At 41.3% G+C, this 12500-nt stretch overlaps 2 protein-coding genes across 2 annotated transcripts in view; one reads left to right on the top strand and one right to left on the bottom strand.

Annotated features, from left to right (window-relative positions):
• Window positions 1-4653: 4653 nt before the first annotated feature.
• eral1 (Era-like 12S mitochondrial rRNA chaperone 1) lies at window positions 4654-12014 on the bottom strand. Its single transcript, XM_063204101.1, has 11 exons — window positions 11522-12014; window positions 11036-11200; window positions 10797-10924; window positions 10635-10712; window positions 10491-10537; window positions 9482-9543; window positions 9164-9276; window positions 8463-8792; window positions 7696-7845; window positions 7282-7362; window positions 4654-5947 (listed from the first exon to the last, which is right to left on the bottom strand). The coding sequence occupies exons 1-11, from the start codon at window positions 11625-11627 to the stop codon at window positions 5825-5827; spliced, it is 1383 nt and encodes a 460-aa protein (XP_063060171.1). The 5' UTR covers window positions 11628-12014; the 3' UTR covers window positions 4654-5824.
• Window positions 11181-12500, top strand: part of fam222ba (family with sequence similarity 222 member Ba) — a 61642-nt gene continuing 60322 nt past the window's right edge. The window contains exon 1 of the mRNA XM_063204100.1: window positions 11181-11248. The gene's annotated coding sequence lies outside the window, so the exon portion shown is untranslated. The remainder of the gene's footprint in view (window positions 11249-12500) is intronic.

The following is a 12500-nucleotide window of genomic DNA, read 5'->3' as shown; positions in this document are numbered from 1 at the left end:
TCCCCTGCTAGAGTTCTGATCCCCCAGATCAAATGGCACTTCCAATCAACTTGTTATCTGAATTGATCACACCTGTTAATAGTAATCTGCACAAAAGACACATTGAATCTGCAGAATCAGTCCATAGAATCAGTCAATCAATCAAACTAAACTCGCCAACATGGGACAGACCAAAACGCTGTCAAAGGATGTCAGGGACAAGATTTTGGAACTTACAAGGCTGAAATGGGCTCTTGGAAACTGTTGGTGCATTTCTTCCCAATTTTAGGACATAAAAAAATGATAATCAATCATCAATCTTTGGCCTGTCTGTGGTTCCATACAAGATTTGACCGTGTGGGAATTTAATAACCAGAAAGAACGAGATAAAGCACCTTAAAACGTTATGGGAGGAGCTAGGACATGATCTCAAGGCAGCTGGGACCTCAATCACTAAGAAAACTATTGGAAACACTTAATATCACAGCGGATTAAAATCCTGCAGTGCATGTATGGTACCCCTGCTTCAGAAGGAACCTGTTCAGGCTCACCTGAGGTTTGCCAATGAACATCAAACTGGATTAGGATATGCTTGGGAGGTGCTGGAATCAAATTACACCAAAATCAAACTGTTTGGTGTTAACACAACTCGATGTGTTTGGAGGAAGAGAAATGCTGCCTATGATCCCAAGAACAACACCTTCTACAACATCATACATGAAAGTGGTAACATTATGTTTTGAGGTTGTTTGTCTGGCCAAGACACAGGACAACTTCACATCGTCAAGAAATGGATGGAGGGAGACATGTAAACGTACAATGCTGAATGCCAACCTCTTTCCCACCACCACTAGACTGAAGGTGGGTCATGGATTGGCCTCCCAATATGATAATAATCCATAACATACAGCCCAAGCAACGAAGGAGTAGCTCAAGCAGAAGCACATTAAGGTCATGAAGTGGCCTAGACAGTTTCCAAACATTAACCCTATAATAATCCTGTGAAGGGAACAGAAGCTCTCATTTGCCAAGCTACAGTCATACAACTTCAATGATTTAGAGATGATCTGCAAATAAAAGTGGACAAAAATCCTTTCTAATATATCCACAAAAATTGTCCTTAACTGAAACAAACATTTGACCTCTGTACGAGAAAACAAGGGCTTTGCCACCAAGTATTTTGTCTTCTTTGACTAGAGGGGTCAAATACTTATTTTCCTTAATGAAATACAAATCAATTAAAATATATTCCTCAAACTTATTTTCTGGATTTTCTTTTTGATATTCTGTCTCTCCATATTAGAATACATTTTATCATTAATATTATAGAATGTTCATGTCTGAATTAGAGGGCAAACCAACAAAATCAGCAAGGGATCAAATACTTATTCTCCTCACTGTACACAATCTTCACCTTCTGGTAAACTTAAATTTAACACTTAGAGAGTACTCGTGAATCAAATACATTAATAAATATAAGGTGTTCAATCTACACTAAGTGTTGAATTAACTCTGCACAGTTGTACTGTGTGTGATACTGAATGGCCCTAATGTCCACTTCAGAAATCCTATGGGGTACACTATTGAGATGTGTTAACATTAAACCCACAACAAAGTTTGCTCTTGATGGGAGAAATGATGTTTTACAACCACGACTGATGCAAGTATATTGTGCAATATTTGAAATGCAGTTCAAATCAATAGGGACTAATTAGGTTGTCCCTCATGAAAGCTACAGCAGATCTAAGTAGTCAGCACAGTACAGTGCTCTGAGGGCTTATCAGTCTTCCATTGATTTCTGGTAATATACGATACCACTCTATTCATTTCATTGCACCAAAGGGAAATTTGTCTTGGGCTCCATTGCTGTACACACATACGGTAGAAGATACAGTAGATACCTTCAATAGCCTTCAGTAAGAACCATCAATAAATAACACATATTGCCTACATAAATCAGTAAAGCTCAGAGAGAACAATAAGTGACATTTTTTACAGAGGGGAATAAAAACAATAGCAGAAAAACAAAGATGAAACAATTTGATGATATGGCTGTCCTGGTCTGTTTTATTGTTTTGAAAATGTTTTGTCTGCATGCTGTGCCACTTATGCAGTATTGTTTTTTTTATTGTAGCTGTTTTGTCTATGTTGTCCATTCTTGACACAGGTGAAAACAGGCTTTCAATGTATTGCCCTACAACAGCGTTTCCCAACCAGGGGTATGTGCACCACAAGGGGTACGGGAGCACCTCAGGGGGTACGTGGAAAATGTAATAATAACAAATATATGGAGTTTAGTCTCATAGGGATAGAGAAACCGATATAGAGCATGAGTGAGAGGGGTACTCATATGACAAAAGGGATTAGGGACAAAAATGGTTGGGAAACACTGCCCTACTACACTGCTACAGTGCTTCATTCAATCCACCCTCCCTAGTTAAGGTCCCTATTGAGAAGAACACACAAGATGCAAGATGTTAAAGTAATGTAAAATATAGAGTCCATTTTACATGGCTAATTCACACAAAGCATGTTCCATTGCACATTGGCATGTTCTCACGTGCAACCACTTCTATAGCATCTATAACACTTCTATAACAATCATGACAGTCTAGTGCAGAACCTTGTGAAATACAACTTTGAATCAGTCCTTGACTAATAAAAATATAGTGAACTAATGAAAGACCTTCTTTGAGATCATACTGTAGAACTGTTTTATTTTCAGTGCTGTTGTTCTAAAGTTAAGAGATTAAGAAATGACAACACAGCCACTTCATTAATAATAATCACTATGGTAAATGAGGGTCTAAACTCAGTCAGTCAGACTTCTTCTTCCAGGAATTTGACGTAACCTTAAGAGAAAATGTGCTCATTTCAGACACTGATAAAGGGAGCTGGAGGCTGGTGCCAGCGGACAGGGCGGCAGGACTTAGATAGGCCCCTAACTCTCTTTATCTCGGCCAAAGAGACCAGTACATGCGACTCCCGCACCTTCCCCGCCCAAACGGGGGAGGTAGTCTCCATAGCAACAAGAGGTGGCGTGTCATCACACACCCCAAGACCCCACCCAAGACCCCGTGGCTCAGCCCAAGACCAAGGTCACCCATGCATCTGGTTATGACTAATCACTTTTAATTTCAATATTTCACCACAGTTTAGCTCTATATTTACTTCTATGAATGAGAAATGTTACTGATGAACAGGAATATATTGTAGAAAAAGTGGTAAAAAGGTTAAATTGTAAGTTGTACACACTGTCAGATTACTCTAAGCCTAGTCCCCATGTTATTATCTACCAATTTTCCATTACCATGCTCTTATATCTTATAGCATATCACAGAGAATCACATAATGGTAAAACCGAAGCCAAGCATGTAAACCGTACAGGGATGATATGTAATTTTGACAGTATTTCTAAGAAGGAACTCGGAAAACTTTGATGATCACCTCATAATGTTCCGTAACTGTTGGAGGACAGATAGAGAGCGGAACTATGATTGGATGATTGAGCCTTGTGGTGGAAGAGGCACAGCGAATCAGATGGCCTGTGTTATCACCATATGCAAATGAGGTGGCCAAATTAAAATGATGTCGGAGGAGAGACACCTTGGCAACCTGTTGGGGTGCCGGAGCAGCACAGACACTTGGAGGCTATAAAAGAGAGCGGAGGTGCGGTGAGCGTCACTGTCATCACTGTCATCGCCAATCAACACTTTCTTTTGGAGGAAAACGAACAGCACCTCTGAAATGAATAGACAAAACACCCTGCTTTTCAGCTCAACAGTGTCTTAAGGTGAGGACACAACTTCATTGCAGCTTGATAACTGGGTGAGAAAAAGTAGGTTCTTTAAGGTCTTGTGTATGTACTAACAACACATTGCCATATTCCTTTTTGTGTTTTTTCATGGAGCAGGAAGAGATGGCAGCAAATTGTTTGATATATGACAGAGAAAGAAATATGTTACCAATTGCTCTAATTAAAAATGACGTTTGCTGTAATGGTGATCATATCTGAAGAGACAACAGTGTTTCTTGCTCTTTTGGTAACCCAACTTGTCAGATGTGTGGGAAGTTGTTGAGAGTAATTGAAGGCGTTTTTTTCTTCTAAACTGGTTGTGTGATGTGCATACTTTTGATCATGTTCTCCAGCCTTGATCCCTGGACAGGATATCATCATATACTGTAAGTTCATTATTGAGACACTACAGTATAGATGATGTACTATCCAGGGTGTCGATCCCCCGACCAGCGTTACAGAACTCATCCACTGTGAACTTCAAGTCAGTTACTCACTGACACACACGCATGCATGCACGCACACTCACACATTATCTGCTCGCCAGAGAGTGTCTGTTAAACCGTTACCATTACTGAGTTTAGTAATGGTAAGGGTTCTCCAGCCTCTTCTCACTATCATCTGACCGCAGGAGACACGGGACTACGGGAAAGTGAAGATCCATGTCTGCATGCATCAGTATTTAGACACAGCTGGATTTACATTCAGTGCCTATATTTTATTTTATATGAAATGCATAATTATATTTAATTAGTAGTGCATTTAATGTTATGTAATTTAATTAGAAATATAAATACTTGTGTAAAAAAAAAACCAAAGTACTTTTTCCACATCTATTTACATCAAATAAAATGGCAATGAAAACAAATACCCCTGTCTTCAAGTGTAATATTTCTTTAATCCCATATTGTTTTGTGTGTGTAGTGTTCCCATCCAAGACAAGACAAGACTGTACACTAATACAACAGTCACACACTGTGCTTGACCGTTAATGGTCCGAATCCTCTGACTCACTCTCACTCTCTCCTCATCTCCTTGACCCTAGTGACCCCAAACTATGTTACAGTTAAAGAGAGTCAACAGAGAGAGAGAGAGAGAGAGAGAGAGAGAGAGAGAGAGAGAGAGAGAGAGAGAGAGAGAGAGAGAGAGAGAGAGAGATCGGTGCTAGCCTGTCTTCTCTTTCACTAACAGGGAAGCTTTCGATTCCTCATCAAAGCTGACTTACAAAATAAACTGACCAATGCACAAAGTTAAAAAAGTTTAAAACAAAACAGAAAAAGCAAAAAAAGAAAAAAGGCACGCGGCCACCATCTCTCGCGCTCCATTTGTTCCAGCTAAGAGGACAGTGCTGCATTTTGTATTCCATTAGTGCCACTCTCTTCCTCAGAGGCAAAAGTGCCTTCCTGTGGTGGCTGAAACATGGAGGTCTTGCAGAGAACTCAGAGAGTAAAAGAGGTAAAAGGACCATTTAAAGGGAAGTGGACCTCTATACAGCACATGCTGAAAGCAGGAAATGTGAGGAACATTAAAGTTGTGCATTTTGACGGACTTTGATACAAGTTCTTTGTGCATCTTGTTTTGACCGGCCACTGTAGCTGGGCCGCGATTGTTTACCACAAAATTCCAGGTGGATGAAGTTAGAATGTCAAAGTAGAACAATATTGACAATACGTAGTTGATCATGAATATGACAGTGTTTTTCTGGGCAAAACAACAGAAATAAAAATAATAAGACAGATAAAGTGACACATATGACATAAAAAAGCATTCTTCATTTCACAGCCCCTTATCAGTCAGACACCACCAGTCAGGGCACTCGAGTTGCGCGAGTGAGCAGATCGTCTATCAAGCCTACCGTCTCGCCATCATCACTGAACTGAACTGAACTGAACTGAAAGATTAACTGCAGTCTCACTCTGAGCTGTGACATGAGAAGTGGGGTTGGGGGAGACGGCACGTCAGCTGCCACCGATGACAAGTCTTTTTCTTTCTCCCCTTTGAGGACAAAGCTTGGCTTCATCACACATGAGCAGTTCAGTTCAGTTCAGTTCAGTTGCACACCTTGGCGGAGATCTTCAGCTGCACATTGCGCAAGAAGATGCGCGTGAGGTCTTGGCCTGCCTCACGGGCAATTTGAGCGATCAGCTGCCCGCCCGCGCCAATCACCATTTTCTGTGGGAATAGATAGATGGGTACAAATGAATTGACTTATGTAAATTTACTGGCAAGGTGGGCAGACCACAACAATTCATGGATACCATAATAAATATATTCTTATTAACCAACAAAACACTTCATTGATTTTCTTCATAAATTTGCTTGTGAATTTTAAACCATAATGATAATGAGAATAATCGTGAGTCATTTTAACACAATTAACCATATATCACTTGTACTGACTGTCAAAAATGTAGGAAAAGTAGGGGGCGCTGTGGCTCAGCATGCTAAGCCCCCACATTTGGGCTTACAGTACATGCCCACGGGGACCCCGCTTCGAGTCCGGCCGGGGTCATTTCCCAGCCCTACCCCATCTCTCTCTCACAATTGTTTCCTGTGACATGTCATCATGAAGGCCCAAAAAAGTAAGAAAAGTAAAGTTACAGTATATCATGAAAGTGAGTATACCCCTCACAGTTTTTGCAGATTTGTGAGTATATCTTTTCATAGGAAAGCATTACAGAAATTTCACTTTGACACAATGATTAGTGACCTTTTGACAACATATTTAACCGCTTAAATTTCTTGTTCACTCAGAAAAAAATTAAATACAGCCATTAATGTTTGAACATGTACTCACAAAAGTGAGTACACCCCAGATTAAAATCCGGTAGAGAAGGAACTGTGTTGGCTCAAATCGTTTCGAAATGAAAAGGGATTAAAAGGGAGGTCATCAGTGTGCGTTTCAACCTTTCTTTGCATTGAACTTTTACATTTTGAGTGTGCACCTGTCTTAAAGGGACAGTTCAGTCAATTTCAACATGCAGTTGTAATGCTCACACTACCCTGGATTTGTCAGTGCCTGAGATTTTTTTTTCTTCTTCTTCAGCCGTTTCCGAGATCCTGGTCATTGTAATGGGGGCAGCTCTTTGTTTACATTTCAAAAAAACATTTTTATTTATTCCCAAAAACATCCAAAAGGTTATAAAACATTAGCAGACAACTAGCAAACAGCAGTACCTTTTGGGAAAATATTTGGACTTGGCCTATGTTTCATTTTTTAAAAATGTAAACAAACGCTGCCCCCATTAGAATTGCTCATATCTCGGAAAGGGCTGAGCCGAAAAATGTGGCATCACCGGGTGCTGACAAGTTAAGGGTAGCGTGAGCAATACAACAGCATATTGAAATTGACTGAACTGGTCCTTTAAATAGATCTACACCCCTGTAATGTAATGCTTTCCTATGAAAAGGTATACTCACAAATCTGCAAAAACTGTGAGGGGTGTACTCACTTTCATGATATACTGTAGGTATTTGTCAAGCAACATACATTTTTCCTTCCTTACCATGTGACTGTCTTTCTGTACAAGAAGCTTCACAGTTATGGCCAGGTCTCCACTCTCCAGCTCTGTCCAATAGTCAATACGCTACAACACAAGACACCAGTCCGGAACACATTGTCATCGAACAGAGCATACTATTTACTACAACAAAAGCTATATATTATTCAAAAAAATAATCTAATCTATTGTTAAAACAAAGACTCAGAGAAACACTAATAAACGTTTTACAAATTTTTGTGCTGTCCTTCATCAAAGTGACCGAAAGTCAATGTGCCATTACACGTTATTAACACATTCCTATTGAACAGACCATACTACTACCTACTACCAGGGATGTCGCTGGGGGGGGGTTAGTGTTACAGATTCTAAGGGCCCAAGCACTGACAGCAAGGATGATAGTAATGACTGCGCCGTCACCTGAGTCATGGTGTAGGGCACCTCCTGGGGGAGGTATTCCAGGAGCTTCTCTCTGATGGCGTTCCTGCACAGGTCCTCAGGGCTCTGATCAGTCAGCACCTCACTGTGGTACTGCCACGCACCAGGCTTGGCCTCAACCATGAAGTACCTCTGCACAATACACACACACACACACACACACACACACACACACACACACACACACACACACACACACACACACACACACACACACACACACACACACACACACACGATATAATGAGCACTTACAAATAATCATGACTACATAGTGCTAAAATGGATCAGCACAATGTATTATTGATCTTAATTCCGACATCCTAGACCAGAACAACTTTAAAGTGTGTTTCTGTGATAAACCAAGCCAAAGATAAATTTGATTGTCTCTCTTAAGCTGTTCTCATTCTGAGATATGATAATATTAATTAATAAATTAATATATTATTATTATCATCATTATTATTATTATTATAAGAATAAATGGGAACTGTCAAATGTGTCTATCAAACTCCATATAATGTCTAACATTCCTCAGATTACACACTCCCAATTCTGAACCTGCACCCAACTAAAAATAGTGTTTGGCCATGTGCAGTAAACCCCATCTAATACCCAACTTTCCTCAGATTTCACCTGTCCTGACTCTGATCCTGAATATAGTGGCTGGAAACAGTGATCCTCTAAAAATAGTGATTGGACGTGTGCAGTATGACAAGGTATTGTGTTCTCAATAGCAATAATAATACCATAAGCGTTTCCACGTCCTCTCCGTCCAGTGCGGAGAGCATGAACACGTCCTTGAAATGTGCCCATCCCTTTTGGGATCGCAACACCCTCACTTCCTCCTTGCTCAGCTTCCGAGGCCTGTCGTGGCTTCCTGTGACCAGTTCCTCTGGACTGGCTCTCCTTTCCGTGGGCTCGGGTTCCGCTGGGGCGCCTATTCTCTGAGCTATTGTCCCTCGTTGCGTTCTCCCTGGAACTCTCCCCTTCACGCGTATACTCTTGCCATTGACGATCCCCTCGGTCAGCTCCGCAGTCACGTCCAGCAACATGCTTTTGTTCTTCAGCAGGTCCACCTGTCAATCAAAACAATAGAATAGTTCTTGTTGATGCGCTGTACACCTGAAACTGCAAAACTGAAAAGCGGGTTGCTTTCAGGAGGGTTTGAACATGAAGTACTCTAGGTCTGTTGACTAGGCTTTCCGCATGGAACCTCCTGGTTCCATATGTCTAGATGACAACTTTGGGACATGGCTTCATGCAAAACACAGACATTTCATTTCTAAAATCAACCTTTATTTTTCCAGGAGAGAAAATGACACTCTCACACTGAAACTAAACTCGCTCTAAATTCAATTGAAGTCAGCCCTGACGAGGAGGATTTATTTCATGAATTATTTTTTAGAAATGTTGGTTTTTAAGGACTGAAAATAGCTGGGTGTGTTACCTTATTGAGGACAAGGACAGTGGGGATGCGTGGATACTGAGCCAGGCATTTCAGCACCTCAATGTCCAGTCTGCTGCGGGTCCACTTGTCTGACACATCCACCAGTACAACAACTAGGAATAGCAGAAAGACATAAAAACTCAGAACAGAGTATGATTAAGCCTAACTTTCTCAATGGGTGCATTCAATCCAAAATAATGCATTATACTGCCTAAATACTGCCTAAATTTGTAAAACTACTACAGTAAAATTGCAGTTGCTATGATGCAGCAAAACATAGCTTTTTCCAGAAGGGATACTTGAGCATGATGTGTGTACCAAGGTCAGCTTCCTGTAGAGAATTTGACGGATCCACAAGCAAGGACTCCTCCAGCTGGTGTCTATCAGGGAGAAACAATGTTGTACTGAGTGCTTACTGAGAAACGCTAGAGATACTAGACAAACTGTTGTATATTCTTTTTTGAGAATACTATTTATAATGATTTTTTTCACTAAGTTAATTATCATTTTTACATGGCTTAAAACTGATTCCAATAGATTAAGCGAAACGCATTTCAGCACCACTGGGCCGGACAGTGAATCTGGGACCAGGGAAAGTTCCCGGCTTAGGCCGTCAGAAGTAGATAGAAATAGTAGGTTCAGACTTCAGATATTAATGTAACTGCCAAGAAGACAACACTACAAAACAAATAGCTACTATAGGACAGCACAAGCTAGTGTGTTCTTGCAGTACCATTGATGATCACATGGTTATTACCAAGGGCAAACAGGAAGCAGCGTAAGACCAATGGTGTCTGTCCTAAAAAGCACTAAATGCATTTAAAAAATGGCAGTGATAGTTCTAATTAGTTCCAGATGTTTTTGTTAGTTCTATTCATTTCACTGCCTGATTTTCATCGACTTTCAGATCTCGTACCGAGATTCTGGTCTGACCAAGAAGATGATGAATAACATTTCCAAACGGCATGGTTAACCCACCTCCCTCAGTTTGCAACATGTCGATGCCAGAAAGGGCAGCGCCGAAGTCTAAACCAAACATTTTTTAAGTCCCAATAGAACATCTCTGCTTAAACTACGTCACTGCCTTGAACACGCCTCTACCCTGGACCGTTGGAGATGCTCAAAGTTTATTGGTTCCCGGCAAAGTGGGTGGAGTTTCCCAGCCCAGCGGAGCTCAGAAAGTACTTGAACGAGCTCTTTTCCTGACTAATTTCGCAGGACAGAAGGTGTTCCGTCATTAGGAGTGGCTGGCTAGTGGCTGGCCTGGCTAGTCATTTCAAAGACACACTTCAGTGACAAATACTTGCATAGCCTTCTTACAACTTACCTTTTTGCTTTCTCAGGGGTGGTGAATCCAGGAGTGTCAAGTAAAATCTACATGGATAAATAAGCTATTCAGTTTTTGGTCTAGGTAAAACAAAATATATAGTTCAAGCACTCTGACAAATCTTTTCTTTCATGCATAACTTACAATTTGGGTGTCATCCTCTGTAAAAACGCCAACAGCACGAGATCTTGTAGTATGAACTTTCTTTGACACTGCAAACACCTACCCAAAAAAAGAAGTATACAAATTAATATAATCACCGTCCTTTATCTAAACCTAAGCACAGTAGTATATTAGGTCCATTACCTTTCTACCAAGCAGCTGGTTGGTTAATGTTGACTTCCCTGAATTTGGGGCACCAACGACTGCAACTCGTATGACTTTGGGATTGCAAGGTTGGTCTGGCTGTCTCAAAAGAAGTGACAGGTGCTCACCTACAGAGAAAACATTTACCACACGACCATCAGCATCAGTGTAGAATTGAGTATGATACAGACAGTGATTAAAAACACCAATGTTAACAATTTAATTCAGTTTAGGCCTACTTGGCTCAGGTGGTACTGCAGTTAGGCGGTGCAGAACACCGTCTTCTGTGCTTGTCACTCTGCCTTTCTCCAATCTGTCCAAAATCACCCCCGATGACACATTACAAGCAGGAGTGAGGCGAAATACAGTGGGCCGATTAGTCTGGAGACGAGGAGCTGATGAACCTGAAATATAACATACTGCGTTTATCTGAATACTTGAGATGCTGGCAGGTAAAAGAAGAAGTTTCTTTGTAGTTGGAATTCGTCGGCTTACTTAAAACTAACACAGCATTTGAACCATTAACCATAGTGCAATTTCCAGCTACGCAGTAATATGTTCGACCTCCTGCAATAACGTCGGCTAGCTTGACAGCCGTAGCTGACATTCAGTATAATCAAAGCTTGAAGCAGCGTGAGCTACAGTTCAACCTCTGGAAGCGTTAAGTAAACAGCTTGATAGTCAATCTAAATAGCTTTGTTTTGAAGACCTTGAGGAGGGCATACCTGTGTACAAGGATGGTGACGCATTTTCGAGTGGCGCAGTGAATTTTGTGTTGATTGCCCTGCAAACAGAATTTCGGAAAATGTGGTGACAAACGCGTAAAGCCATTTCACAAATTTCTCTTGTTATCCCGGTACAATCACACTATGAAGTCTTTCAATTAATCTTCCAAATGTGGCATAATAATTGTGGGCAATGTTTATTTTCACTTTGTGCTCAGGACGCAGACATCTTGATTTGGTCGAAGAGAACGCACGCACCTTGGGCAAAGAGAAAGACCCTTGTCAGATACGTCCACACTTTATTTTGTGCTGCCATCTAGCGGACAATATATGAAACTGAAGGGATGTTGGCATCACCATCCTCAGGATGTAACAGCAAATGATCTGTATTAGATGCCCAAACATAAATCCATCCTTCCTTCTTATTTATGGCATGTATGGTGTGTCCTACATCACAACATGTTTAGAACTGCTAAAGGAGGTGTATCTGATCCATATTCATTTGACTAGACTAAATTACCATCAAACATCAGCAGGCCTATGCAGATCAGAAATGCTGGAATAAATCAGTCTTCCTCTAATAATTATGAACTGAGCTCCTCCTTCACTTCTGAGGGCTATAGGCAGCTAGGGGATGCGATATGAAGAACGAGACATACATGGAGCCAGGAAAGCTGAAGGGGGTGGCAAGCGGGTCAGTTGTCCCTGGGCCCAGGGACAGAGGGGGCCCAGAATTGGGTCCTCATTACCTTGCATGTATTGGGTGGGGGCCCCTTTCAGATGACTGCCCTATCAGCGGCCCTGCGTGGAGCGGTGTGTGGGTGTGTATGTGCCGGCCGGGTTGTTTATATGTTGTTTTTCCTCCACTGAAGTAAAGCCAGGCAGAACAGATGTGTTTTCCTATTGCCCATCAAACACGCCGGCTGCTTGTTAGTCCACCAGGAGAGGCCCTGGGGCGGAACACACACCTCCACTGGGG

The sequence above is a fragment of the Engraulis encrasicolus genome, chromosome 7 (genome assembly GCF_034702125.1).
Source record: "Engraulis encrasicolus isolate BLACKSEA-1 chromosome 7, IST_EnEncr_1.0, whole genome shotgun sequence".
Classification (NCBI taxonomy): domain Eukaryota; kingdom Metazoa; phylum Chordata; class Actinopteri; order Clupeiformes; family Engraulidae; genus Engraulis; species Engraulis encrasicolus.
Note: the sequence above shows the minus strand (reverse complement) of the source record. Positions and strands in the feature narration are given on the sequence as shown.

Coding starts and splice junctions, on each gene's coding strand:
- eral1 (XM_063204101.1), bottom strand. CDS start 11,627: ATGGCTTTACGCGTTTGTCACCACATTTTCCGAAATTCTGTTTGCAGG. Junction 10,925..11,035: donor TGCAGTACCACCTGAGCCAA/GTAGGCCTAAAC, acceptor TTTTCTCTGTAG/GTGAGCACCTGTCACTTCTT. Junction 9,277..9,481: donor TCTACAGGAAGCTGACCTTG/GTACACACATCA, acceptor TGCTATTCCTAG/TTGTTGTACTGGTGGATGTG.